The sequence below is a fragment of the Suricata suricatta genome, chromosome 1, assembly GCF_006229205.1.
Source record: "Suricata suricatta isolate VVHF042 chromosome 1, meerkat_22Aug2017_6uvM2_HiC, whole genome shotgun sequence".
Classification (NCBI taxonomy): domain Eukaryota; kingdom Metazoa; phylum Chordata; class Mammalia; order Carnivora; family Herpestidae; genus Suricata; species Suricata suricatta.
The window spans coordinates 41,498,130-41,523,696 of NC_043700.1; the positions used below are offsets into that span (position 1 = coordinate 41,498,130).

The 25,567-nt window shown below is 38.5% G+C and overlaps 1 protein-coding gene across 1 annotated transcript in view; it reads left to right on the forward strand.

Annotated features, from left to right (window-relative positions):
- Positions 1-25,567, forward strand: part of PIWIL2 (piwi like RNA-mediated gene silencing 2) — a 72,328-nt gene that overhangs the window by 29,533 nt on the left and 17,228 nt on the right. Inside the window, exons 17-19 of the mRNA XM_029942502.1 lie at positions 69-185; positions 753-841; positions 1,962-2,067. Coding sequence (XP_029798362.1) covers positions 69-185; positions 753-841; positions 1,962-2,067 — 312 coding nt within the window. The remainder of the gene's footprint in view (positions 1-68; positions 186-752; positions 842-1,961; positions 2,068-25,567) is intronic.

Here is a 25,567-nt window from a genome sequence, read left to right on the forward strand (position 1 = left end):
ACTTCAGGCATGTTTATATCATCTGACAGGCTGATAGTGTCCTCTTTCCCCACACCCCTTTATTATAGGTCATCAATGTTCGAACCATTGGTCAGCCAACCAGGCTTCGGAGTGTGGCCCAGAAAATTTTACTTCAGATTAATTGTAAATTGGGTGGTGAGCTCTGGGGAGTGGATATTCCTCTGGTGAGTGATGCTGAGATGTGTCTTCATTCAGTTTCTCTCTCCAGACAGACTCCTACCTAGCTGTTATCCTAATTTTCTTCATATGCTTAGTGGTCTAAATGGTTCATGGCCTGTTTTTGTGCAGCCCACGTGCTGAGAATGGTTTTTATAACTTTAAATAGTTGAAACCAATAAAATAAGACTAATATTTCTTGACACATGAAAATTATATGACATTCCATTTTCATTGTCCTTAAATGCAGTTTTATTGGAATATAACCATACTTCTTTATGGACTAACTGTGGCTGCTCTCATGCTGTAATGACAGACAAAATTGAGTAGTTCCCACAGAGACTGTGTGGCTCACAAAGCCCAGTGTTATTTACTGGACATTCCTTTACAGAAGAAGGGTGCTGATCCTTGTTCTAGATCTCTGACTTGTTCATAGTATTTAAAAAAAAAAAGTTGAGTTGATTGCAGTCTCTCTTTTCCTTTCCCAGAACTTATGATGCTTTTGGGGTTCAGATAATAATTAAAGATAGGGTGATGGGTTGCTTGGTTTTTCTGGATTTTTTTTTCTAACCCAGAAACAATTAATGGTGATTGGGATGGATGTTTACCATGACCCCAGCCGAGGCATGCGCTCCGTGGTTGGCTTTGTTGCAAGCATCAATCTGTAAGTCTACTCAGTTCCAATTTGTTTGGCTACCTCATTTTGATGCCTAATCTTATTACAAATCCAGCAAATACTTTTTGAATATTTTATATTATAGTAAAAGTATACTTCTGAAAAGTGTATTGAACTCTCCTTTCTCCTTTTTCTTCCTATTAGTTGATGCAGTCTATTTAGCAAACTTGTCAGATCTGGAAGTTTGTTGCCTCAGCTGTGATCTGATCTTCAGAATGGGGGCTCTGTCTTGGTGTTTTCCCTCCCAGGAATGAGGGATTTTTTTTTGTTTGTTCTGATTAAAAACAAGACATGCTTCTGCAGAAATTTAGAAAGTGAAGGTTCCTCGTGGACCATCTTTTATTGACCACTACCAAAGGTTTGGTGTATATATACTTTCAAATTCTCACTCGTGCGTAGTAACACATAGAGGTGGTGCATGTATATTGTCAAAATGGCATATTGCGGGGTGCCTGAGTGGCTCAGTTGGTTAAGCAGCCGACTTCAGCTCAGGTCATGATCTCACGGTTCGTGGGTTCGAGCCCCGCGTCGGGCTCTGTGCTGACAGCTCAGAGCCTGGAGCCTGCTTCGGATTCTGTGTCTCCCTTTCTTTCTGCCCCTCTCCTGCTCACTCTCTGTTTCTCTCTCTCCCTCAAAATAAAATAAAGGCATAAAAAAATTTTTTTTAAAGTGGCATATTGCTATGTACACTATTTCTTGGCTTGTTTTATGTACTTAAATTGTATATTGCAAATATTTTCTTATATCAGTACTTTTTAGCTGCTGCATGGAATCTATTGTATGCCAGAAAACTATTTATTTAACTAGTCCTCTGTTGGTGGATATCTGAAATTTTTTCAGTTGGAAGCAAATTTGTATCAAATACCACAATTTTTACATTCTGTGTATGGCTTACATATATTTCTTTCCCTATATTAACATGTGTGTTTACCTTTAATGTAAATGCATTTACTAGATACTTGTATTGGTGCATAGCAGTGCCTGTATGCTGACATTCAGACCATGGGCCTTCCTCTGTGAATGTATGTTTATCTCTCTCTCTCTCTCTCTCTCCGTCTCTCCGTCTTTCTCAGTCTCTCTCTCTCTCTTTTTACTGCCTTCTCCACAGCACACTCACAAAATGGTATTCACGAGTGGTGTTCCAGATGCCTCATCAAGAGATTGTGGATAGCCTAAAGCTGTGCCTGGTGGGCTCCTTAAAAAAGTTTTATGAGGTAAGGGGAACAGAAATTCTAAAGTTTCAGGGTTTTTAAGGACTGCCTATCTGACCACTTTAAGAGGAAGTCTGACTTGGTGGGAGGGATCCCATACTGCAGGTGAATCTCCTAAACAGAGTGAAAAGTTAGTCATTGATGAACAGGCAGCTCAAAGGGACTGCTTTCAGGCTTCTACTTGTACAGAGCAGCTTAAAGAGATAAATGCTTTGATTTTGTTTGGTAAGTAATGATTATTTCCTAGGTTGTCAGCCTGATGCCTGTAGACATAATCTTCATGCCCTTATCAGGGAAGTGGGGGTAAATTTCAGCAATTAAAGCTTATGAATTTACTCAGCTTTTTATGGCTATTATTAAGCGTTTTTCATTTTGGTTCAAGACAAATACCTCCTGTAATCACTCCTAGAAGTCCTAGGAATGCTCACCATGGAGAATTGCTGTCATTAAACTGATATTGGGTCTGGCACAATGAGGAAGCAAAATACTGGGTTTTGCCTTGGCCAGTACATCAAAGGAAGTGTTGATAAGTGGCTTTCATTTCTTCGTGTCAGAGCCCTTTACATGGAGATTAACAGCAAGAAATTTAATAATTTCATATGATTACAGTCATTCACTAGAACTCCACCTTGTTTCTTTTTAGGTTAATGTTTCCTACCCTGTCCTTTAAAGAGTTTGATGTTTTTCAGTGTTAGAGATAAGGTAAAAAAAAAAAAAAGTTGAATTTTGTCTCTAAGGAGACCTATATGATAAACTACTTTGTCACCAAGTTCTAATACCTTCCTTTTTTTTCTTTCTCTTTTTTTTAAAAAATTTATATTCAAGTTACCATACAATGTAGTCTTGGCTTCGTGAGTGGAACCCAGTGATTTCATCTCTTACATATGACACCCAGTGCTCACCCCGAAAAATGCCCTCCTTAATCCTTGTCACCCATTTAACCTCTACCCCATCTCCTCCAGCAACCTTCAGTTTGTTCTCTGTACTTAGGAGTCTCTTATGGTTTATCTCCCTCTCTTTTTTTATTTTTCCTTCACTTCCCCTATGTTCATCTGTTGAGTTTCTCAAATTCCACATGAGTGAAATCATATAATATCTTTCTCTGACTTATTTCACTTAGCATAATACCCTCCAGTTCTATCCACGTTGTTACAGATGGCAAGATTTCAGTCTTTTAATCTCAACACACCACATCTTCGTAATCCATTCATCAGTTGACGGACATTTGGATTCTTTCCATGTTATTGTTGATAGCACTGTTATAAACATTGGGGTGCATGTGTACCTTTGAATCAGCACTCCTGTATACTTTGGATAAATTCCTAGTTGTGCAATTGCTGGGTCGTAAGGTAGCTCTACTTTTCATTTTTTGAGGAACCTCCATACTGGTTTCCAGAGTGGCTGCACCAGTTTTCATTCCCACCAGAGTGCAAAAGGGTTCCTCTTTGTCCACATCCTTGCCAACATCTGTTGTTACCTGAGTTGTTGATTTTAGCCATTCTGACAGGTGTGAGGTGATAGATCTGATTGTGAGTGGTTTTGATTGGTATTTCCCTGATGATGAGTGATGCTGAGCATCTTTTTATGTGTCTGTTTGCCATCTGGATGTCTTCTTTGGGAAAGCATCTATTCATGTCTTCTGCCCATTTCTTTACTGGATTATTTGTTTTCTGTGTGTTGAGTTTGGTAAATTCTTTATTGACTTTAGATATTAACACTTTATCTGATATGTCACTTGCAAATATTTTCTCCCATTCTGTTGGTTGCCTTTTAGTTTTGTTTATTGTTTCCGTGTTTATTTTGATAAGGTCCAAGAGTCCTTGCCTCCAGAGACATGTCCAATAAGAAGCTGCTGTGGCCTAGGTCAAAGAGGTTGCTGCCTGTGTTCTCCTGTAGGATTATTATGGTTTCCTGTCTCACATTTAGGTCTTTCATCCATTTTTAGTTTATTTTTGTGTATGGTGTAAGAAAGTGGTCCAGTTTCCTTCTTATGCATGTTGCTGTCCAGTTGTCCCAGCACCATTTGTTAAAAAGACTGTCTGTTTTCCATTGCATGTTTTTTCCTGCTTTGTCAAGGAGTAGTTGGCCATTTATTTGTGTGGGTCCATTTCTGAGTTCTCCATTCTATTCCATTGGTCTATGTGTCTGTTTTGTGCCAATCCTATACTTTCTTGTTGATTACAGCTTTGTAATACAGGTTAAAGTCCAGGATTGTGATGCCTCCAGCTTTGGTTTTCTTTATCAACTTTACTTTGGTTATTCGGGATCTTTCATGGTTCCATACAAATTTTAGGATTCTTTGTTTTAGCTCTGTGAAGAATGCTTGTGTTATTTTGATAGGATTGCACTGAATGTATAGATTGCTTTGGGTAATATTGACATTTTAACAATATTTGTTCTTCCAGTCCATGAACATGGAATATTTTACTAATTGTTTGTCTTCTTCATTTTCTATAGTTATCAGTGTACAGATCGTTTATCTTTTTGCTTAGGTTTATTCATAGATGTTTTATGGTTTTTGGTACAGTTGTAAATGGGATTGATTCCTTGATATCTATTTCTGTTGCTTCATTGTTGGTGAATAGAAATGCAGCTGATTTCTGTACATGGATTTTACATCCCACGACTTTGCTGAATTCATGTATCAGCTCTAGCAGTATTTTGGTGGAATCTTTCAGGTTGTCCGTGACTTATTTGCCAATTTGGATGCCTTTTATTTTGTTTTGTTGTCTGATTGCTGAGGCTAGGACTTCCAAAACTATGTAGAACAACAGTGGTGAGAGTGGACATCCCTGTTGTGTTTCTGACCTAAGGGGGAAAGCTCTCAGTTTTCCCCATCAAAGATGATATTAGCTGTGGGCCTTCATATATGGCTTTTATGATATTAAGGTATGTTCCTTCTATCCCAACTTTCTTGAGGGTTTTTATCAAGAAAGATCCTGTACTTTGTCAAATGCTTTTTCTGGATCTATTGACAGGATCATATGGTTCTTACCCTTTCTTCTGTTAATGTGATGTATTGCATTGATTGATTTGTGAATATTGAACCAGCCCTGTACCCAGGAATGAATCCCACTTGATTGTGATGAATAATTCTTTTAATGTACTGTTGAATTCGATATGCTAGTATCTTGAGAATTTTTGAATCCAGATTCATCAGGGATATTGGCATGTAATTCTTCTTTTTAAGTGGGGTCTTTGTCTAGTTTTGGAATCAAGGTAGTGCTGGTTTCATAGAATGAGTTTGGAAGCTTTCCTTTTATTTCTATTTTTTGGAATAGTATAAGGATAGATATTAACTCTGCCTTAAATACCTGGTAGAATTCCCCCTGGGAAGTCTTCTGGCCCAAGACTCTTATTTCTTGGGCGATTTTCTGATAAAGGATTCAAATTCTTTGCTGGCTGTGGGTCTGTTCAAATTTTTAAAAAATATTTTTTACATTTATTTATTTTTGAGAGGCAAAGTGAGACAGTGAGCAAGCAGAGAGAGAAGGAGACACAGAATCCGAAGCAGGTTCCAGGCTCTGAGCTGTTAGCGCAGAGCCTGATTGGGGGGCTTCAACTCACAAGCTGTGAGATCATGACCTGAGTTGAAGTCAGATGCTCAACCAAATGAGCAACTCAGGTGCCCCTATTCAAATTTTCTATTTCTCCTGTTTGAGTTTTGGTGTAGAGTGTATGTGTCTAGGAATTTGTCCATTTCTTCCAGATTGTCCAGTTTGTTGGCCTATAATTTCTATAATCTCTTATAATCGTTTGTATTTCTGTGGTGTTGGTTGTGATCTCTCCTCTTTCATTTGTGATTTTATCTATTTGGGTCCTCTTCCTTTTTGAGAAGTCTCAAAAATTTTGAAAATTTTGTTTATTTTTTCAAAAAAGCAGCTCTTAGTTTCATGGATCTGTTCTACTGTTTTGTTTCATTTTTTTTTTTTTGGATTCTATATCATTTATTTCTGTTCTAATCTCTATTACTCTATTATTTCCCTTTTTCTGCTGGCTTTGGGCTTTATTTGCTGCTACTTTTCTAGCTCCTTTAGATGTAAGGTTAGATTGTGTGTTTGGGGCCTTTCTTGCTTCTTGAGATAGGCCTAAATTGCATTGTGTTTTCCTCTTAGGACTGCCTTTGCTGCACCCCAAAGGGTTTGGACTGTCGTGTTTTCATTTCATTTGCTTCTGTGTATTTTTTAATGTTTTCTTCAAGTTTACCATTAACCCATTCATTCTTTAGTAGGATGTTCTTTAACCGTGTATTTTGGGGGCTTTTCAAATTTTTTTTGTGGTTGATTTCAAATTTCATAGTGATGTGATCTGAAAATATGTATGGTATGATCTCAGTCTTTTTGTACCTGTTGAGGGCTATGTCATGACCCAAAATGTGATCTATTTGGAGAATGTTCCATATGCACACTCAAGAAGAATGTGTATTCTGCTTTAGGGTAAAATGTTCTAAATATATCTGTTAAGTCTATCTGGTCCAGTGTGTCATTCAGAGCTGTTGTTTCCATATTGATTTTCTGCCTAGATGATCTGTCCATTGCTGTAAGTGGAGTATTAAAGTCTGCTGCAATTATAGTATTATTATCAGTAACTTTGTGATTAATTGATTTATATATTTGGGTATCTCATGTTGGGGGCATAACTATTTACAAATGCTAGCTTTTCCTGATGGATATATCCCTTAATTATGATATAATGCCCTTCTTCATGTCTTGTTACAGCCTTTAAAATCTAGTTTGTCTGATGTGAGTATGGCTACTCTGGCTTTCTTTTGATGTCCATTAGCATGATAGATAGTTCTCCATCCCCTCACTTTGAATCTGCAGGTGTCCTCAGGTCTAAAATCGGTCTCTCTCTCTTTTTCTTAATTGTTTAACATTTATTTATTTTGAAAAAGAGACAGAGCTTGAGCAGGGGTGGGGCAGAGAGAGAGTGAGACACAGAATCTGAAGCAGGCTCCAGACTCTGAGCTATCAGCACAGAGCCTGATGCGGGGCTTGAACCCGTGAGCGAGGTCATGACTTGAGCTGAAGGTTGATGCTCAACTGACTGAGCCACCCAAGTGCCCCTAAAATGAGTCTCTTAGGGGTGCCTGGGTGGTTCAATTAGTTAAGTGTCTGACTTCTGCTCAGGTCATGATCTTGCAGCATGTGAGTTCGAGCCCTGCGTTGGGCTCTCTGCTGACAGCTCAGAGCTTGGAACTTGCTTCCAATTCTGTTTCCCTCTCTCTCTGCCCCTCCCCAGCATGCACAGCTTTCTCACACTTGCTTGCTCTCTCTCTTATAAATAAACATTAAATAAAATAAAGTGAGTTTCTTGTAGGTAGCATATAGATGGATCTTGTCTTTTTATCCATTCTAATACCTTGTGTCTTTTGATTGGGGCATTTAGTCCATTTACATTCAGTGTCAATAATTGAAAGATATTAATTTAGTGCCATTCCATTATCTGTAGATTTCATGTTTGTTGTGATGTGATGGTCAGTGGTCCTCTTTGCTGCTTTCCACTCACAGAGTCCACATAGGATCTCTTGCAGGGCTGATTTAGTCACAAACTCCCTTACTTTTTCTTTGTCTGGGAAAGTCTTTCCTTCTTCTTGTATTCTGAATGACAGTTTTGCTGGATAAAGGATTCTTGGCTGCATATTTTTCTTATTCAGCACATTGAGTATTTCCTGCCACTCCCTTCTGGCCTGCCAAATTTCAGTGGACAATTCTGCTACTAATCTTATGTGTCTATTCTTGTAGGCTAAGAACCTTTTGTCCCTAGCTGCTTTGAGAATTCTCTTTTTATCTTTGTGTTTTGCCAGTTTTGTTATGATATGTCGTGGTGTTGACCTATGTTTTTTTTTTTAATGTTTTCAATTTATTTTTGAGAGACAAAGAGAGAGAGACAGAGTACAAGTAAGGAAGGGGCAGAGAGGGAGACGCAGAATCTGAAGCAGGCTCCAGGCTCTGAGTTGTCAGCACAGAGCCCCACACGGGGCTTGAACTCATGAACTGTGAGATTATGACCTGAGCTGAAATCAGATGCTTAACTGACTGAGCAACCCAGGAGCCCCCTGTTTTGTTGGTTTTGAAGGGGGGGGGTTCCTCCTTGCCTTTTGAACTTGGATGCCTGTTTCCTTCCCAGATTAAGGAAGTTCTCAGCAGTAATTTGTTCAACTTAACCCTCTGCCCCTTTCTCTCACTTTTCTTCTGTTACTTCTACGATACAGATAATGTTTCATTTCACAGAATCACTTAGTTCTCCCCTTATGATCTAGTACTTTCCTTTCCCTCTTTTTTTTCAGCTTAATTATTTTCCATAATTTTATCTTCTGTTCCACCTATTCTTTCCTCTGTTTCTTCCATCCTTGCTGTCACTGTAACTAGTTTACTTTGCGTCTCAGTTACAGCATTTTAAAATTCATCCTGACTAGTTCTTAGGTCTTTGATCTCTGCATGCAGGAATTTGTCTGGTGTCTTCTGTGCTTTTTAAAAGCCCAAATATTAGCCTTATGACTGTTACTCTAAATTCTTGTTCATATGTATTGTTTATATCTCTTTTGTCATTTCTCTGGCTATGATTTCTTGTTGAACTTTCTTTTGGGGAGAATTCTTCTGTTTTGTCATTTTGACTAAGTTTTTATATTTTGCATGTTTTAAAAGCTTGTTATGTGTCCTGCTCCTGAGAGTACTACTATATTAAAAAGGGATCATACACTGTCCAGGGCCCAGCACTTCTGGAAGTATTTTTGGAGGGTGTTGCAGGCACTCTGATGTTGTGTTTTGGCTACTCTATCCCCCTGATCAGTTCTCTATAGAGCTCTTCCTCAATTGTAGTGGTGGAATGTTTGGACCTTCAACCAGGTATGCTTTGATTTGCTTGTCGAAGTAACCCTGGGAAACCAAAGGAAGGGTGCGGGGAAGCCTTGATCCTGCCAAGCTGTCTACCTGCAACTATGGAGATCTTCTGCCACTCCGCAGATTGACTTCCTGGGTGTTTCAAGTGATGTGACCTCAATATAGCTATGTGTGAGGGATAAGGAAAATCCTGGTACCCTACTTCTCTGCCGTCGTAACTTCCTCCCTGCACCTTCCTGTTGCTTGTTGTTGATGCTATGTTTTTCCTTCAAGTTCTATTAAGGCTTAGTTCAAAGATTATTTCTGTTAAGGCTTTTCCATTTCTCCCCACTGCTCTATCCCTTAAAGAGACATTTCTTTATGTTCCTTCCTCTTCTAAGGCCCTTTGTTTATATTCTGTGTAGTGGCTGTTATATCCTGCCTTATATTAGTTATTTGCATCCTAACTTATCTTTCTCCAAGTTGTAAATTACTTGAGCACTGCTTGGTTTTTGATGGCTGTGTAACAGATTTATCATAAAACTTAGTGACATGAAGTGAACATTTATGACGTATAAGGTAAGAGGTTGGACAGGATGCAGTGGGCTCTCGTGCCTCTTCTTGTGGTCTTTCCATGAGCTAGTTTGGGCTTCCTCACATTGTGGTGGCAGGGTTCCAGCTGTAAGCTTTCCAAGAAACTGAGAGAGTCAGGTGAAAGTTGTATTGCTTTTATATCCTAGTCTTGAAAGTCATGCAGTATCACTTTCATTGCATTCCATTTGTCTAGTAGTATCATTATGAATATGCCTTATATTTGGAGGAGCCAGTGTAGGCTAGGGTTAGATTTTAAGAAACAACTGATCTGCTCTATAAAGCTGTTATGTACATTTTCATATTTTTGTTTTAATTTAATTACCTTTTACCCCCTTGATTTGCTACTGTTTGTACACAATAAATTTGTATAGAACTCTTTAGCTTAGAAATTAGCTAGTGGTTAACCAATCTGGTTCTTTCTCAGGCCGTTTATTCTTCCATCAGTTTTACATTCCGGAGAAGCATTAACCCAATTTCTCAATATATTTGATTATCAGCATCAGTATTACAAGATTTGTTGAAGTAATATAACTGAATCTTACCAGTGAGGTTAGTGTCACATCATATTGTGATGTGGTAGTAAATATAATCTGAAATATGAGTCAAAAGATATTGGCATGTTACTAGAGTCCCACTCAGCATGATAATTAGTCTAGTTTATTGTCATATTACATGACCAAAATTCTCCCAGAACTATGCCACTTACATTTACAGGCTTCAATTTGACATTGTCAGGTTTTAAAAGCAAAAGTAGTCTCAGCAATGTGGCTTCAGCCTTTCAGGCTGCTGGTATACTTGAGCTAACACACAAAAATATCATCTCTTACTCTAAGCCTATTTGAGATACAAATATAATATTGCATAGTCATTGATTCATTCTTTTACCCTCAACTCTCATTCTCCCATCTATCCATTTCTATCCTAACGTTTCTACCTTTGGAACCAACGTTATTAGATTTGGCCACTGTGTTGGTGTAGGTAGCTGACAGGAGTGCTAGGATATCAGGTACTTCCACCCTAATCCGTTCTCATTAATAGGGAAGGGTTACAGAGGCACAGAATTAGTGAACTCTCTGACCACTAGCTAAATACAGTTTAGCTGTATTTTTTCTGAACGTCCATTTTGCTAGAGGGGATCAAAGCACAGTCCACATCATCAGACTCTTAGGAATTTTACCATAAACATTTAAAAATATAGTTACAAAAAACATATATGACTACAGGTTTTTTTTTAACATTTATCTATTTTAAAAAAATTTTAATGTTTCTTTTTGGGAGAGAGAGAGAGATAGTGTGTGAGCAGGAAGGGGCAGAGAGAGAGGGAGACACAGAATCCAAAGCAAACGTCAGGCTCTGAGCTGTCAGCGCAGAGCCTGACATGAGGCTTGAACCCATGAACTGTGAGATCATGACCTGAGCCAAAGCCAGATGCTTAACTGACTGAGCCGTCCAGGCACCCCTAACATTTTATTCATTTTTGAGACAGAGCACAAGCTGGGGAGGGGCACAAAGAAAGAAAGGGAGACACAGGATGTGAAGCAGGCTCCAGGCTCTGAGCTGGAGGGCTTGAACCCACAAATCACGAGATCATGACCTGAGCTGAATTTGGCCACTCAACCAAGTGAGTCATCCATGCCCCCTGATTACAGGTTTTGTTTGCAATTGTTATAGGTTGATTTGTACCTCCCTCTACTCTTGACCAAGGTACTGAAGTTCTGACTCCCTACCCAGTGCTAGTGAATGTGACTGTATTTGGAAATAGGGCCTTTGCAGATGATGGAGTTAAGATGAGGTTATTAGAGTGAGCTCCAATCCAATATGACTGTGTCCTTATGAGAAGGAGATTTGAACACAAAGCTCGATACATGTAGAGGAAAGACAGTGTGAAGACAAAGATCACCATCTACAAGCCAAGGAACACTTAAGGCCACCAGAGGCTAAGAGGGCGGTCATAGAACAGATTGATTCCCTTATAGCCCTCAGAAGGAGTCAACCCTGCCAGTACCCTGATCTTAGACTCCTGTCCTCCAGCCCTGTGAAACAATGCATTTGTGTTGTTGAAGGCACTCAGTTAGTGTGGTACTTTGTTATGGTAGTCCTAGTGAACGAATACACAGTTCATCCCAGCTCTAGCACCTGTAGTTGCAGCTCTGGTCTGCGAACCAGTAGGAAAAAAGGAATGTTGAGGTCTTGTGGGGAAAACAAAACACTGTAATACTAGCATCCTCCTCCACTCCCTCTTCTCTAGGTCTCCCAGGGAAGGGGAGGGACATTCTCTGGGCCCTGTTCATGTTGAATGTGAGTACACACTTGTGAAAGCATGCAAGCCAGCCTTTCTTGACTTTATCCCCTCCGTGTTAGACAAAAAACATTTTAATTACACATTCTAGTCTCTACCAAACTGTTACTCTAAGGATGAAAATGTGTTCCTTGGTCGGAGGAAATGCAAGTTGGCAGTCCAGAATGGTGCAGTATCTTCTGTTTTAGTCCTTTTGTTTAGAATTTTGAGCATTTATATCTACCAGCAGGTATGCATAGCCCAGTCCACAGTAGATGTCTATTTATATCAGGAACTATTTGTTGCTTCCTGGAGCTACCAGGGTAAGTGTTACTTGCCACCTATGGCGTTCCCTTCAGGGAATCTACCCCAGAGCCATCTGCATTTTCTGTATCTCCTCTTGTTGGACAGAACAATTCTATTTGGCATTTTGCACTTCAGAGGGCATAAGAGAAATGTCGAAATTCAATCAGTTTCTGCATTGCTGCAGTCCCCAACGTTTTCTCATGGATTCAGGTGTCACCTCAGTCAAACAAGCACATCAAAACAACTGCTTGCTAGTTTCAGCTTTGAAGGATCAAAATGATTCCCCATCCACTCTTCTCCCTACTTACTGATAATATCTACTGTGCTTTTCTGTCTCTGATTTACTGATTTTGAGTTACATAGAAGTAATCATAAAATATATGACCATTTGGGTCTGGCTTTGGTTCAGCGTGTTTTTAAGGTTCATGCAAGTTTTAGCATCTATCACTACTTTGTTCTTTTGTATGGACAAATAATATTCCATTGTATATTTATTCCATAGTTGGTTTATCCATTGATTATTTATGGACATTTGGACTCGTTCCCACATTATGAATATTTAGAATACTGCTGTAAATATGCCTGTATGTGTATTTGTTTGAGTACCTATTTGCATTTCTTTTGGGGAGATACCTAGAAGTGAAATTGATGGGCCATAAAATAATTCTGTGTTCAACTTTTTGAGGGACCAACAAACTGTTTTCCACGGTGGTTACAGCATTTTCTTTTTACGAGCAATTTACAGGGATCTCAATTTCTCCACATCCTTGCCAATACTATGTTTTCATTTTTAATTATAATCATTGTGGAGTGGTATCTCATTGTAGTTTTAACTTGCATTTCCTTAATAACCAGTGATGTTGAATGTCATTTCATGTGCTTAAACATTGTTTCATGTGCTTATTGTTCATTTGTATATTTGCTTTGAAGAAGTCCTTTCAGATCTTTTCCCCATTTTTTAATTGAGCCATTTATCTTTTTGTTACTGAATTCTAAAGAGTTTTTTAAATATATTTTGAATACAGAATGCTTGTCTGATAAATGATTTGCAAATATTTGTTCCATTCTATAGAATGTCTTCATTTTCTTGATAATGTTAATTTAATGCATAAAATATTTAATTTTTATAAAGTCCAATTTCTCTTTTTTTCTTCTGTTTCTTATGCTTTTGATGTCAAAGCTAAAAATCTGTTGCCAAATCTGAGGTCATGAACAAATCCCTATGTTTTCTTTTAATAATTTTCAGTATTACCTGTTGTATCTAGGTCATCGATCCATTTTGAGTTACATTTTCTATATGGAGTGAGATAGGGATCCATCTTTATTCTTTGACATGTGGTTATCCACTTAACCCTGCACTGCTTGTCAAGGAGACTTATTCTGTTCCTAATTTAATGAGCATTTTTATGTTGCAAGTGTGCTGGGTTTTAGCAGATTTTTTTTCTGCATATTTTTAATAATGTTCAGATTAATACCAAATTGATTTAATAATACATAAATACTTTGTTCTTATATAATTCTATTCTTGTCCTCTTTTTGTGTGCTAATTCTATATTAAGGTTCTCCAGAGAAACAGTTAGTTTTGTGTGTGTGTGTGTGTGTGTGTGTGTGTAGAAAGAGATTTGTTTACATTAAGGCTCACATAATTTATGGAGGCTTCAAGTCCAAAAATTTGAGAGTGGATCAGCGGGCTGGAGACCCAGAGAATAGCTGATGTTGAAGATCAAATTTGAGTTTATCCTATTTTGTATTCCTTAGGCTTCTTGGATGTTCAGTTAAATTTTTCACCAAGTTCAGATATTATTCTTTTTGACCCTTTCTCTCTCACCTCTCCCATTGAGACTACAACTATTTGTATTTGGTATGTTTGATGACATTACATTGTTTCAGAGGCTGTGTGCGTTTTTTCTTCTTTTTCCTTTTTCATACTGGATAATCTCAATCTATCTCCTACTTTATTGGTTATTTCTTCTTATGCCTAGTCAAATCTGCTGTCAAGCCCCTCTGGTGAAATTTTCCCTTTCAGTTATTATACTTTCTATCTCCAAAATTTCTTTTTAAAATTTTTTTAATATTTATTACTTATTTTTGAGAGAGAGAGAGAGAGAGAGAATACGAGTTGGGGGGTAGGAGGCAAAGAGAGAGAGGAAGACAGAATCTGGTGAGACACTTCCTATACTTTCTTTAAAGGTTTTACATCTGATTTTCTTTAGTTTTTTAAAAAAAATTTTAACATTCATTTTTGAAAGACAGAGACAGAGCGTGAATGGGGGGAGGGGCAGAGAGAGAGGGAGACACAGAATCTGAAGCAGGCTCCAGGCTCTGAGCTGTAAGCACAGAACCTGATGTGGGACTCAAATCCACAGAGATCATGACCTGAGCTGAAGTTGGATGCTTAACCGACTGAGCCCCCCAGGCACCCCTGAACATTATTTAAAATACTTGTTTGAAGTTCTTGTACAGTATGCCATCTGGGTTTATCCTAGGCAGTTTCTATTGACTACATTTTTTTTTCTTCATGTGGGCCATATTTTACTATTTCTTGGCAGGGCTAGATTCTCCTGAGGTGTCTCTTCCTGTCTTGTAGATGATTGTCTTCATCCTGTGTATATCTGTGTCCTTTTTTTTTTAGTTTATTTATTTAGAGAGAGAGTGAGAGCACATGCCTGCACAAGCGGGGGAGGGACAAAGAGAGAGGGAAAGAGAATCCCAGGCAGGCTCTACACTGTCAGCATGGAGCCCCAAGCCCCATGCAAGGTCAGTCCCACAAACCATGAGATCATGCCATGAGCCAAAATCAAGAGTCAGACGCTTAAGTAACTGAGCCACCCAGGTGCCCCCTAATATCCTATACTTATGAAGACAGTAGTCATATTTGATTAGAACCTGCTCCAGTGACCTCATTTAAACTTAATAACCTCTTTAAAAGTTCCAACTCCAAATCCAGCCCCATTCTGGGGTAATAGGGGTTAGTAGGGAAACAACTCCATGCATAAAAATGAGTAACAGTAGTTGAGACTTAATTGAGGCAGTAGAGTCAACTGAAAGATGGGGCACTGGGTGGCTCAGTTGGTTAAGCATCTGACTTTGGCTCAGGTCCTCATCTCATGGTTGGTGAGTTCAGGCCCCATATAGGGCTCTCTGCTGTCAGTGCAATGGCCCGCTTCAGATCCTCTGTCTCCCTCTCTCTGCCCCTCACCAGTTTGTGCGCACATGCACATGAGTTCTTTCTCGCTCTCTCCCTCTCTCCCACTCTCCCTCTCTCTCTCTCAAAAATAAACATTAAAAAAAGTCAACTGAGGGGCGCCTGGGTGGCTCAGTCGGTTAAGCCTCCAGCTTCGGCTCAGGTCAGATCTCACGTTCATGGGTTCGAGCCCCGCGTCAGGCTCTGTGCTAACAGCTAGCTCAGAGCCTGGAGCCTGCTTCCGGTTCTGTGTCTCCTTCTCTCTCTGCCCCTCCCCCTCTCATGCTCTGTCTCTCTCTGTATTAAAAATAAAACATTAAAAAAATTATAAAAAAAAAGTCAACTGAAAGATAAGAAAAATATCAAACTGAAACATTGAGATACAGAGACATGGGAGATACAGGGTTAAAATATAATACATGCATATGTGGCCTAGAGGCCAGTTAAAAAAGGTACAGAACAGAAGAAATACTTGAAAAAACAATGATAAGGAGTATTCCAAATGTTATGATAGAAAATAACAAATCACAAATACAAGATACCCCCAAAAAATCCCAAGTAGGATGTATAAAAACAAAAGTACACTTAGGCACATCATAATAAAACTCTTGAAAGACAAATACATATGTACACATGTTAAGAACAATGAAAGGAAAATAAAAGAAAGGTTAAAAATAAGAGCAATGGACTAAACGCTAACTTGTGAAAAGAAAAAGTGTTAGCCACAAAAAAATAAAATAATAACTATATAGTGCTTAAAGAAAAATAACTGCCGGGGGCACCTGGCTGGCTCAGTCAGTAGAACATGTAACTCTGATCTCGGGGATGTGAATTAACGCCCCATACTGGGTGGTAGACATTACTTTAAAAAAATAAAATCTTAAAAAAAAACAAGAATGCTGGCATAGAATCTAGTATTTACAAAAAATTTTTAATAAAGTGAAATAAATACATCCCATGACAAATAAAAAATTGAGACTTTTTGTCACTGGCAAAGTTGCATTGAAGGAAGATACTAAATGGCATTCTTCAGCTAAAAGGAAACTTATCCTAGAGAGAAGCTAGGTTATAAGAATAAAAGTGGCAAAAATGGGATAAATCTGAATGAATACATAGCATCTAAGATAATATATAATATCCTGAGTGGATATATATTCATGTGTGTGTTTAAATTTCAAATTAATGAGAATAGTGTATACATTAGGAGGAAGTAAATGAAATTCCAATGCTTTTAGTTTCTTGAATTGTTGAATATACTAATTTATATTACACTTAGATTCGCTAAGAATCTACATTGTAATTTCCAGGATAGCCACTAAAAGAATAATAAAAGAGTATATAACTATCAAGATAAGAGAAAGTAAAATAATTAAAAAAAAAACACCAAACTTAAAAAAAGGAAGAGAAGAAAAAAATGTGAAACAAGTGAGACAAATAGTGCTCATTACTTGAACCTTGAAAATGTAATACCACATTAGAGAAGCCAATCATTTCAATGAACAGAAGACCACAGATTCTATTTATTCAAAGTGTTCAGGGAGCTCCTGGGGGGAGTTATTTGGTTAAGCTTCCAACTCTAGGTTTCAGCTCAGGTCATGATTTCACAGTTCTGAGATCAAGCCCCACATTGGGCTCTGTGCTGGCAGTGCAGAGCCTTGCTTGGGATTCTCTGTCTCCCTATCTCTCTGCCCCCCCCCCACTCATACTGTCTCTGTCTCTCCCAAATAAATAATAAAACTTCTAAAAATTTTTTTTAAATGTTTGGGAGAGGGGCGCCTGGGGGGCTCAATCGGTTGAACGTACAGCTTTGGCTCAGATCATGATCTCATGGTTCATGGGTTTGAGCCCTGTGTTGGGCTTTGTGCTGACAGCTTAGCTCAGAGCCTGGAGCCTGCTTTGGATTCTGTGTCTTCCTCTCTCTCTCTGACCCTCCCCTGTTCATGCTCGCTCGCTCTCTCTCTCTCTCTCTCTCTCTCTCTCTCTCAAAAATAAATTTTAAAGCATTAGAAGAATATTTTTTAAAAAACGTTCAGGAGAAGGAAATATATAGAGATGAAAGGCAGACCAGTGGTTGCTTAGGGCTGAGGTAGGGAGAGGATGGAAAGGTGGTAATGTTGCTGATGTGATATTGTACATTTCTGTGAATATACTAAAAACTATTGAGTTTTACACATTAAATTGGTGGGGTGTATGGTATGTGAATTATATCTCAATAAAAAGATGTTTAAAATTTTTTTCATTGCCATACAGAAATTCTGGAGTTGTAAAATATAGTAAATGAAAATTTCACTGGAGGAGATTAGTATCAGATGTGACTAGGCAGAAGAAATAATCAACAATCTTGAAGATAGGTGAATTGTGGTTTTCCAATGTGGGGAAGAGGAAGAAAAAAGAATGAAGAAAATAGAAAGAGACTCAGAGATCTCATGGGACACTATTAATCATACCAGCATTAACATAATGTGATTCTCAGAAGGAGAATAGAGAAAAAAGAATATTGGAAGGAACAATAGCTAGAAATTCTCAAATTCTACGAAAACCAGTAGCAAACTTACCCAAGAAGCCCAATGAATACTAAGTAGTAGAAACTCAAAGATATCCACACCTAGACACATCACAGTAAAACTGCTGAAAGTGCATCTTGAAAGCACCAAGAGAAAGCCACTTAGTATATTAAAGGCATCTTCAGTAAGATTAAGAACTGACCTTTCATCAGAAATCATGGAGATCAGAAGGCAATGGGATGACATATTCAAAATAATAAAAGAAACAGGTTGAATAAGAATTCTATATCCAGAAAAACTATTTAAATTTTTTAATTTTTTTTTTTGAGAGACAGACAGAGACAGCATGAGCAGGGGAGGGTCAGAGAGGGAGAGGGAGATACAGAATCCGAAGACAGGCTCCAGGCTTTGAGCTGCTGTCAGCACAGAGTCCGACACAGTGCCTGAACCCAAGAACCATGAAATCCTGACCTACCTGAGCTATAGTCGGATGCTTAACTGACTGAACCACTCAGGCACCCCCAGAAAAACTGTTTAAAAATGAGAGAAACTTTGACCATATTAAGTTCAGTGAAAGAAACTAGACATAAAAAAGCCACATTTTCTATTCTTCCATTTCAGTAGGCAAATCCATAGAGATAGAAAAGAGATAACTGGTTTCCGGAGAATGAAGATATGGGTGAGAATGGGGAGTAATTACTGATGAGTACAGCATTTTCAGTGGGGGTGAAGAAAATAGGGAATTAATGTTGGTAACTGCATAGCTTGGTGAACATATTAAATACCATTGAATTATATACTTTGAAATGGGGAATTTTATGGTATGTGATTTATGTTAGTTTTTTAGCTATTAAGACATTTCCAGATAAAAACTAGGAGAATCTGACACTGGTAGACCTGTCCTACAAGAAATACTGAAAGAAGTCCTTCGTGTGGAAATAACACTAGACAGTAATTTGTGTCCACATGAAAAAGTCAGTAGCACCAGAAATGATAACCATACAGATAAATACAAAAGGGAGCAAAAATGTACTTTGTCACTTTTTTTTCTACTCCATTTTTAAGAGACAATTGCATAAAGCAATAAGTATGAGTGGATGTGCACACACTGTATTAAGATATACTTTGTCTGACAAAGGCACAAAGGGGAGAGAGGGAATGGAGTCATACAAGCAGAATTTTTTATTTAAAAATTTTTTTAACGTTTATTTATTTTTGAGAGAGAGAGACACACAGTGTGAGCAGGGTGAGGGTCAGAGAGAGATGGGGACACAGAATCCAAAGACAGGCTCCAGGCTCTGAGCTGTCAACATAGAGTCTGACTTGAGGCTTGAACTCACAAACTGTGAGATCATGACCTGAGCTGACATTGGCTGCTTAACCAACTGAGCTGCCCAGGCGCCCCTGGAATTAATTTTATATTAGCCAACCAAATGATACTGTTCTGAGTGAATATGTTTATTGTAATCTCCAGGGAAAACTCTATGAAAAGAACTCTAAAAAATAGAACAAAGGGAATTAAAATGGTAACTAGGAAATGGCTGTTTAATAGAAAATATAAGGCAGTTGAACAGAGGAACAAAAAAGATATAAACCATGTGGAAAAGAGTGAAATGGCACAGGTGGATCTTCCCCTATTAGTAACTACCTTAATTCTAAATTGACTAAACATTCCATTCAAAAAATAGAAATTAGAGGAAAAAAAATTAGAAAATGGATTAAGTGAAAAATACATGTTCTGCTTTCTTCAAGAGACACAGTTTCAAAGACACAGTGGATTAAAAGTTAAAGGACAGAACAAGAATATATACCGTACGAATAGTAAACCAAAAGAGAGATGGAGTGACTATTAACACCAGGCTGAAATAGACTTTAAGGTAACAATTGTTAATAAAGACACAGAAGGGCATTTTATAATGATAAATCTATGAGGAAGACCTCTCTCTCTGCCCCTTTTCTGGTCATGCACGTTTTCTCTTAAAAATAAGTACTAAAATATAAACATTAAAACAACAACAGGGGACCCTGGGTGGCTCAGTCAGTTAAGTGTCTGATTCTGGACTTTGGCTCAGGTCATTATCTCGTGGTTTGTGATTGTGGGTTTGAGACCCACATCGGGCTCTACTGAGCCTGCTTTGGATTCTGTCTCCCTCCCTCTCTGTCCCTCCCCCACTTGCTTGCACTCTCTCTTCTCTTTCCCTCAAAAAAAAAAAACAAAAACAAAAAACAAAACTTAAAATTGTTTAAAAAATTAAAACAACAACAAAAACTAGCAATAGGAGAACTTCATAAACTTATCCAGAATATCTGCAGGAGCTCTACAGCTAATATTATCCTTAATATCCTTAATTGTGAAACACTATATACTTTCCCAATTTCCCCTCTCACCTTTCCTATTCACCATCATACTAGAAGTCCTACCTAATGCAGAAAGACAAGAAAAGGAAATAAAAGATACAAATATTGTGAAGGAGGAAAGAAAACTACAGATAGAATGTCTATGTAGAAAACCTCACAGAATTAACAACTAAAAACCCTGGATGAACAAGAATTATAAGGTTGCATGGGGCGCCTGGGGGGGCTCAGTTGGTTGAGTGTCCGACTTCGGCTCAGGTCATGATCTCGTGGTTCGTGGGTTCAAGCCCCACGTCGGGCCCTGTGCTGACAGTTAGTGCAGAGCCTGGAGCCTGTCTTCGAATTCTGTCTCTCCCTTTCTCTCTGACCATCCCCTGCTCACACCCACTGTTTCTCAAAAATAAATTAAAAAAAAAAGTTAAAATAAAAAAAACTTGTAAAAGAGAAGAATTATAAGGTTACAGGATACTAGGTTAATATGTAAAAGTCAGTTTTTTCCTATTTACCAGCAATGAACAACTGGAATTTGAATTTTAAAAATACTATTTATTTTTTTTTAATGTTTTATTATTTATATTTGAGACAGAGAGAAACAGAGCATGAGCAGGGTGGGGAAGAGAGAGAGGGAGACACAGAATCAGAAGCAGGCTCCAGGCTCTGAGCTGTCAGCACAGAGCCCAATGCGGGGCTTGAACCCACAAACATGAGATCATGACCTGAGCCGAAGTTGGAGGCTCAACCAACTGAGCCACTCAGGCGCCCCTAAAAATACTATTTATATCAGCACCAAAAAGTTACATATTAAGGTATAAATCTAACAAAGTTCGTACAAGATCTACATGAAGAAATCTATAAAACTGTAATAAAAAAGGATAAATAAATGGAGAGATATTTCATGTTCATTGATAAGAAGACACAATACCATTAAGGTGTCAGTTCTTTTCAACTTGATCTGTAGAGTCAATGCAGTTCCAACAGAAATCTCAGCAAGTTATTTTATGATTATCTACAAACTATAAACTTTACATGTAAAGGCAGAAGAGACAGGATAGCCAGCACAATACTGAAGAGCAAAGTTGGAGGACTAACATTGCTCAACTTAAAGAGTTGCTATAAAAACTATAGTAATCCAGATGGTATGGTCTTGACAAAAAAAAAAAAAAAAAAAAAAAAAAAAGACATCACCAAAACAGAATAGCCCAGAAATAGAAATAGAATTACACAAATAGAATCCAGTGATCTTTGATAATGGAGCATAGACACTAATGGAAAAAGGATGGTCTTTTATTTTTTATTTTATGTTTATTCTCTTTTTGAGAGACACAGAGTGTGAGCCAGGGAAGGCAGAAAGAGACAGGAGATCCGAAGCAGGCTCTAGACTCTGAGCTGTCAGCACATAGCCTCACATAGGGCTGGAACTCATGATGTGAGATCATGACCTGTGACACCCAGGCACCCCGGTCTTAAAAAAAAAAAAAGGTTTAAAAACATTTTTTAAGTAATCTCTATACCCAGTATGGGGCTCAAAGTCACAGTCCTGAGATTTAATAGTCGCATGCCCTACCAGTGAGCCAGCCAGGCACCCCTAAATGATAGCCTTTTCAGCAAATGGTACTGGAACAATTGTTTGCCTGCATGCAAAACACACACACACACACACAGAACCTAAGTGCATACCTTTGACCAAAATTAACTTAAATGTACCACAAACTTATATTTAAAATGCAAAATGGGGGCGCCTGGGTGGCTCAGTCGGTTGGGCGTCCGGCTTCGGCTCAGGGCATGATCTCACAGGTCATGGGTTTGAGCCCCGTGTCGGGCTCTGTGCTGACAGCTAGCTCAGAGCCTGGAGCCTGCTTCGGATTCTGTGTCTCACTGTTTCTCTGCCTCCCCTGCTCGCACTGTCTCTCTCTGTCTCTCAAAAATAAATTTTAAAAAAACATTAAAAAAATAAAAATAAAAAAGTTAAGATGATAGTGGGCATTTATTATGCACTATGTTTCAAGCACTGTGCTAAAGTGGATTTCCTTTAAAAAAAAAAGCAACATGTTAAAACTTCTGGAAGGTTACATAGGAGAAGTGCCTGGCTGGTTCAGTCAGTACAGCCTGCAGCTCTTAATCTCATGCTTCTGAGTTTGAGCCCCACACTGGATGTAGAGATTACTTAAAAATAAAATCTTAAATAAACAAAAAACAAAACTGGGGATATAGCAGGTTAACATGGGGAAAATCTAGGTGACCTTGGGTTTTGCTGATGACTTTTTTAGATACAAAATAATAGTCCAAAAAAGAAAGGTAAGTTGAACTTAATTAAGATTAAAAACTTCTTGGGGTACCTGGCTGGCTCAGATAAGCATGTGACTCTTGATCTCAGGGTCATGAGTTTAAGCCCTTTCCCCCATGTTGGGTCTAGAGATCACTTAAATAAACAAAACTTTAAAAAATATTCAGGGTGCCTGGCTGGCTCAGTCAGGTAAGCAGCTGACTTGATTTCAGCTCAGGTCATGATCTCCCAGATTGTGAGTTTGAGCCCTGCGTATCGCTCTGCAGTGTCATATGTCTGCACTTGGGATTCTCTTGCATGCGCTCGCTCCCTATCTTTCTCTCTCTCTCCCCCTTCCTGATTTTGCTCTTTCTCTCTAAATAACTTAAAAAAAGATTAAAAGCTTCTCTGTGAAAGACACTAAGAAATGGAAAGAAGCTATAGACTGGGAGAAAATATATGCAATAAAACCCCACCTATCTGATAAAGGATTGTTATCTAAAATATACAAAGAACTCCTAAAACTCAAGACAGTTTAAGTAAAAGATGGACAGAACACTTGGGAGCATCTGGGTGGCTCAGTCAGTTAAAGCATCTGATTCTTGGTTTTGGCTCAGGTCATCATCTCATAGCTTGTGAGTTGGAGCCCCGCATTGGCCTCTGTGTTGACAGCATGGAGTCTGCTCAGGATTCATTCATTCTCTATCCCTCTCCCTCCCTTCCCCTCCCTCTCCCTCCCTCTCTCTCTGCCCATCTCCCACTTGTTCTCTGTCTTCCTCAAAATTAACAAATATTAGGGAAAAGATGGGCAAAAGACTTGAACAGATACCTCACCAAAAAAGTTATAAAAATGACAGATAAGGATATGAAAAGATACTCAATATAGTATAACAGAATTCTAAATTAAAACAATGAGATACCACTACACTACATTCCTATTAGAATGGCCAAAATCCAAAACACTGACAATGCCAAATGTCAATGAGGATGTGAAGAAACAAGAACTCTCATTCATTATTGCTGGTAGGAATGCAAAATAATATAGATACATTGGAAGACAATTTGGCAGTTTCTTTCAAAACTCAATTAAAAATACACCTGAGGTACCTTGCTGGCTCAGTTGGTAGAACATGCAACTCTTTGATTTCTTGGTTGTGTGAGTTCAAGCCCCATGTTTGGAGTGGAACCTATTTAACAACAACAACAAAAAACAAAAACAAAACCACACTTTTTACCATAAGATCCAGCAGTAGCCCTTCTTAGTATTTACCCAAATGAGTTGAAAATTTATGTCAGTGCAAAAACTTCCACAAAGGTGTTCATTGCCATTTTATCCATAATTGCTGAAGCTTAGAAGCAACCTAGATGTCCCTCAGTAGGTGAATGGAAGAATTAACTGCAGTACATCCAGACAATGAAATGTTATTCAGTAATTGTAACAAATGTATCATCCTAATGTAATATGGCAGTGGGGGAAAACTGTAGGTTGGGGCGGGGGCATGTGGAATTCTGTATTGTCACCTCAATTTTTGTGTGAACTTAAAAGTAATCTAAAAATATTCTCTTAACATACAGTGGGATACCACCTCCACTACAGTGGCTATAATTTTAAAAGATACTAAGTGTTGTTGAGGATTTGAAGGATATATTTGCTAGTTATATACCTCAGAATTAAAAACATATGTCCACATAAAAACCTGTACACAAATGTTCATAGCAGTATTATTCATAAAGGCTGCAACTGGAAACAGTCCAGCTGTCCATGAACTGATGAACAGGCAAACAAAATCTGAGTGTCCCACAATGGAATTTATTTGGCAACACAAAGAAGTTAAGGACAGATACATACTACAGTTTGGATGAACTGTGAAATGAACTGTGCTAAGAAATTATTTATAGTTACAAAAGGCCACATGTTGTAGGATTCTGTCCAGAATAGGCCAGTCCAAAGAAACAAAGTACATTGATGAGTTCCTAGAGGGGTGGGGGACAATGTGGAGTGACTGCTAATATGTATGAGATTACATTTTGAGGTCATCAATGTATTCTAAAATTAGTGGTGAAGATTGCAAAATTCTCTAAACATAAAATCCTTTGAATTTTATACCTTAAAAGGGGTGAGCTTGGGGAGCCTAGGTAGCTCAGTCAGTTAAGTGTTCAACTTCAGCTCATGTCATGAGCTCACCGTTTCCCAGTTTGAGCCCTGTGTTGGGCTCTATGCTGACAGCTCAGAACCTGGAGCCTGTTTGAAATTCTTTGTCTCCCTTTCAGTTTCTGCCCCCCCCCCTTGTGCTCTATCTCTCTCTCAAAAATAAACATTTAAAAAATTTTTTTGAAGGGAGTGAGCTTATGGTGTAGCAAATTAGAACCAAATAAAGCTGTTCAAAAAAAAAGAAAGAAAACACCTCCAAACCTTCTCGGGTTTTAGGCACCCTAATGGAATCATGAGAACCAGCAACTGTTGCCAGGGGAAAAATAGATACAGAAGCCTGGTTTACTTCCCTAGGCCCCCATTCTTTCACTGATGCTGCCTGGATCTAAGGCCTTCACCTGAATATTTATGTAGTTTGCTCAGCTTTTCAGTTGTAAGGTTTCTCAGTATTCCTGGTCCACCACCTGAAGCATTGCAGGCAAGCTTGAAGTTCATCTGTGGCTTTATTTAAGATCTATATTTAGATTTATATCTCTAGTCCAGCCATTCTTAAATTTTCAGCCTAAGGAACCCTTTACACTCTTAAATATTAATGAGTTTTTGTTTATATGGCATATATCTACCAAAAATTACCATCTTCAGAGTAGAAACTGAGTGATTTATTTATTGTTTATTTCTGAGACAGAGGGACAGAGCATGAGCGGGGGAGGGGCAGAGAGAGAGGGAGACACAGAAACCAAAGACAGGCTCCAGGCTCTGAGCTGTCAGCGCAGAACCTAATGCAGGGCTCAAACTCACCATGAGATCATGACCTGAGCTGAAGTCAGATGCTTAACCGACTGACCCATCTAGGCACCCCATGTTTTATTTTTTAACTATTTTTTAAGTTTATTTTATTTTTGAGAGAGAGAATAAGCAGGGGAGGGGCAGAGAGAGAGGGAGACAGAGACTCCCAAGCAGGCTCCATGCTCAGCACAGAGCCCACATGGGCCTTAATCTTGTGAACCATGAGATCATGACTTGAGCTGAAATCAGGAGTTAGATAC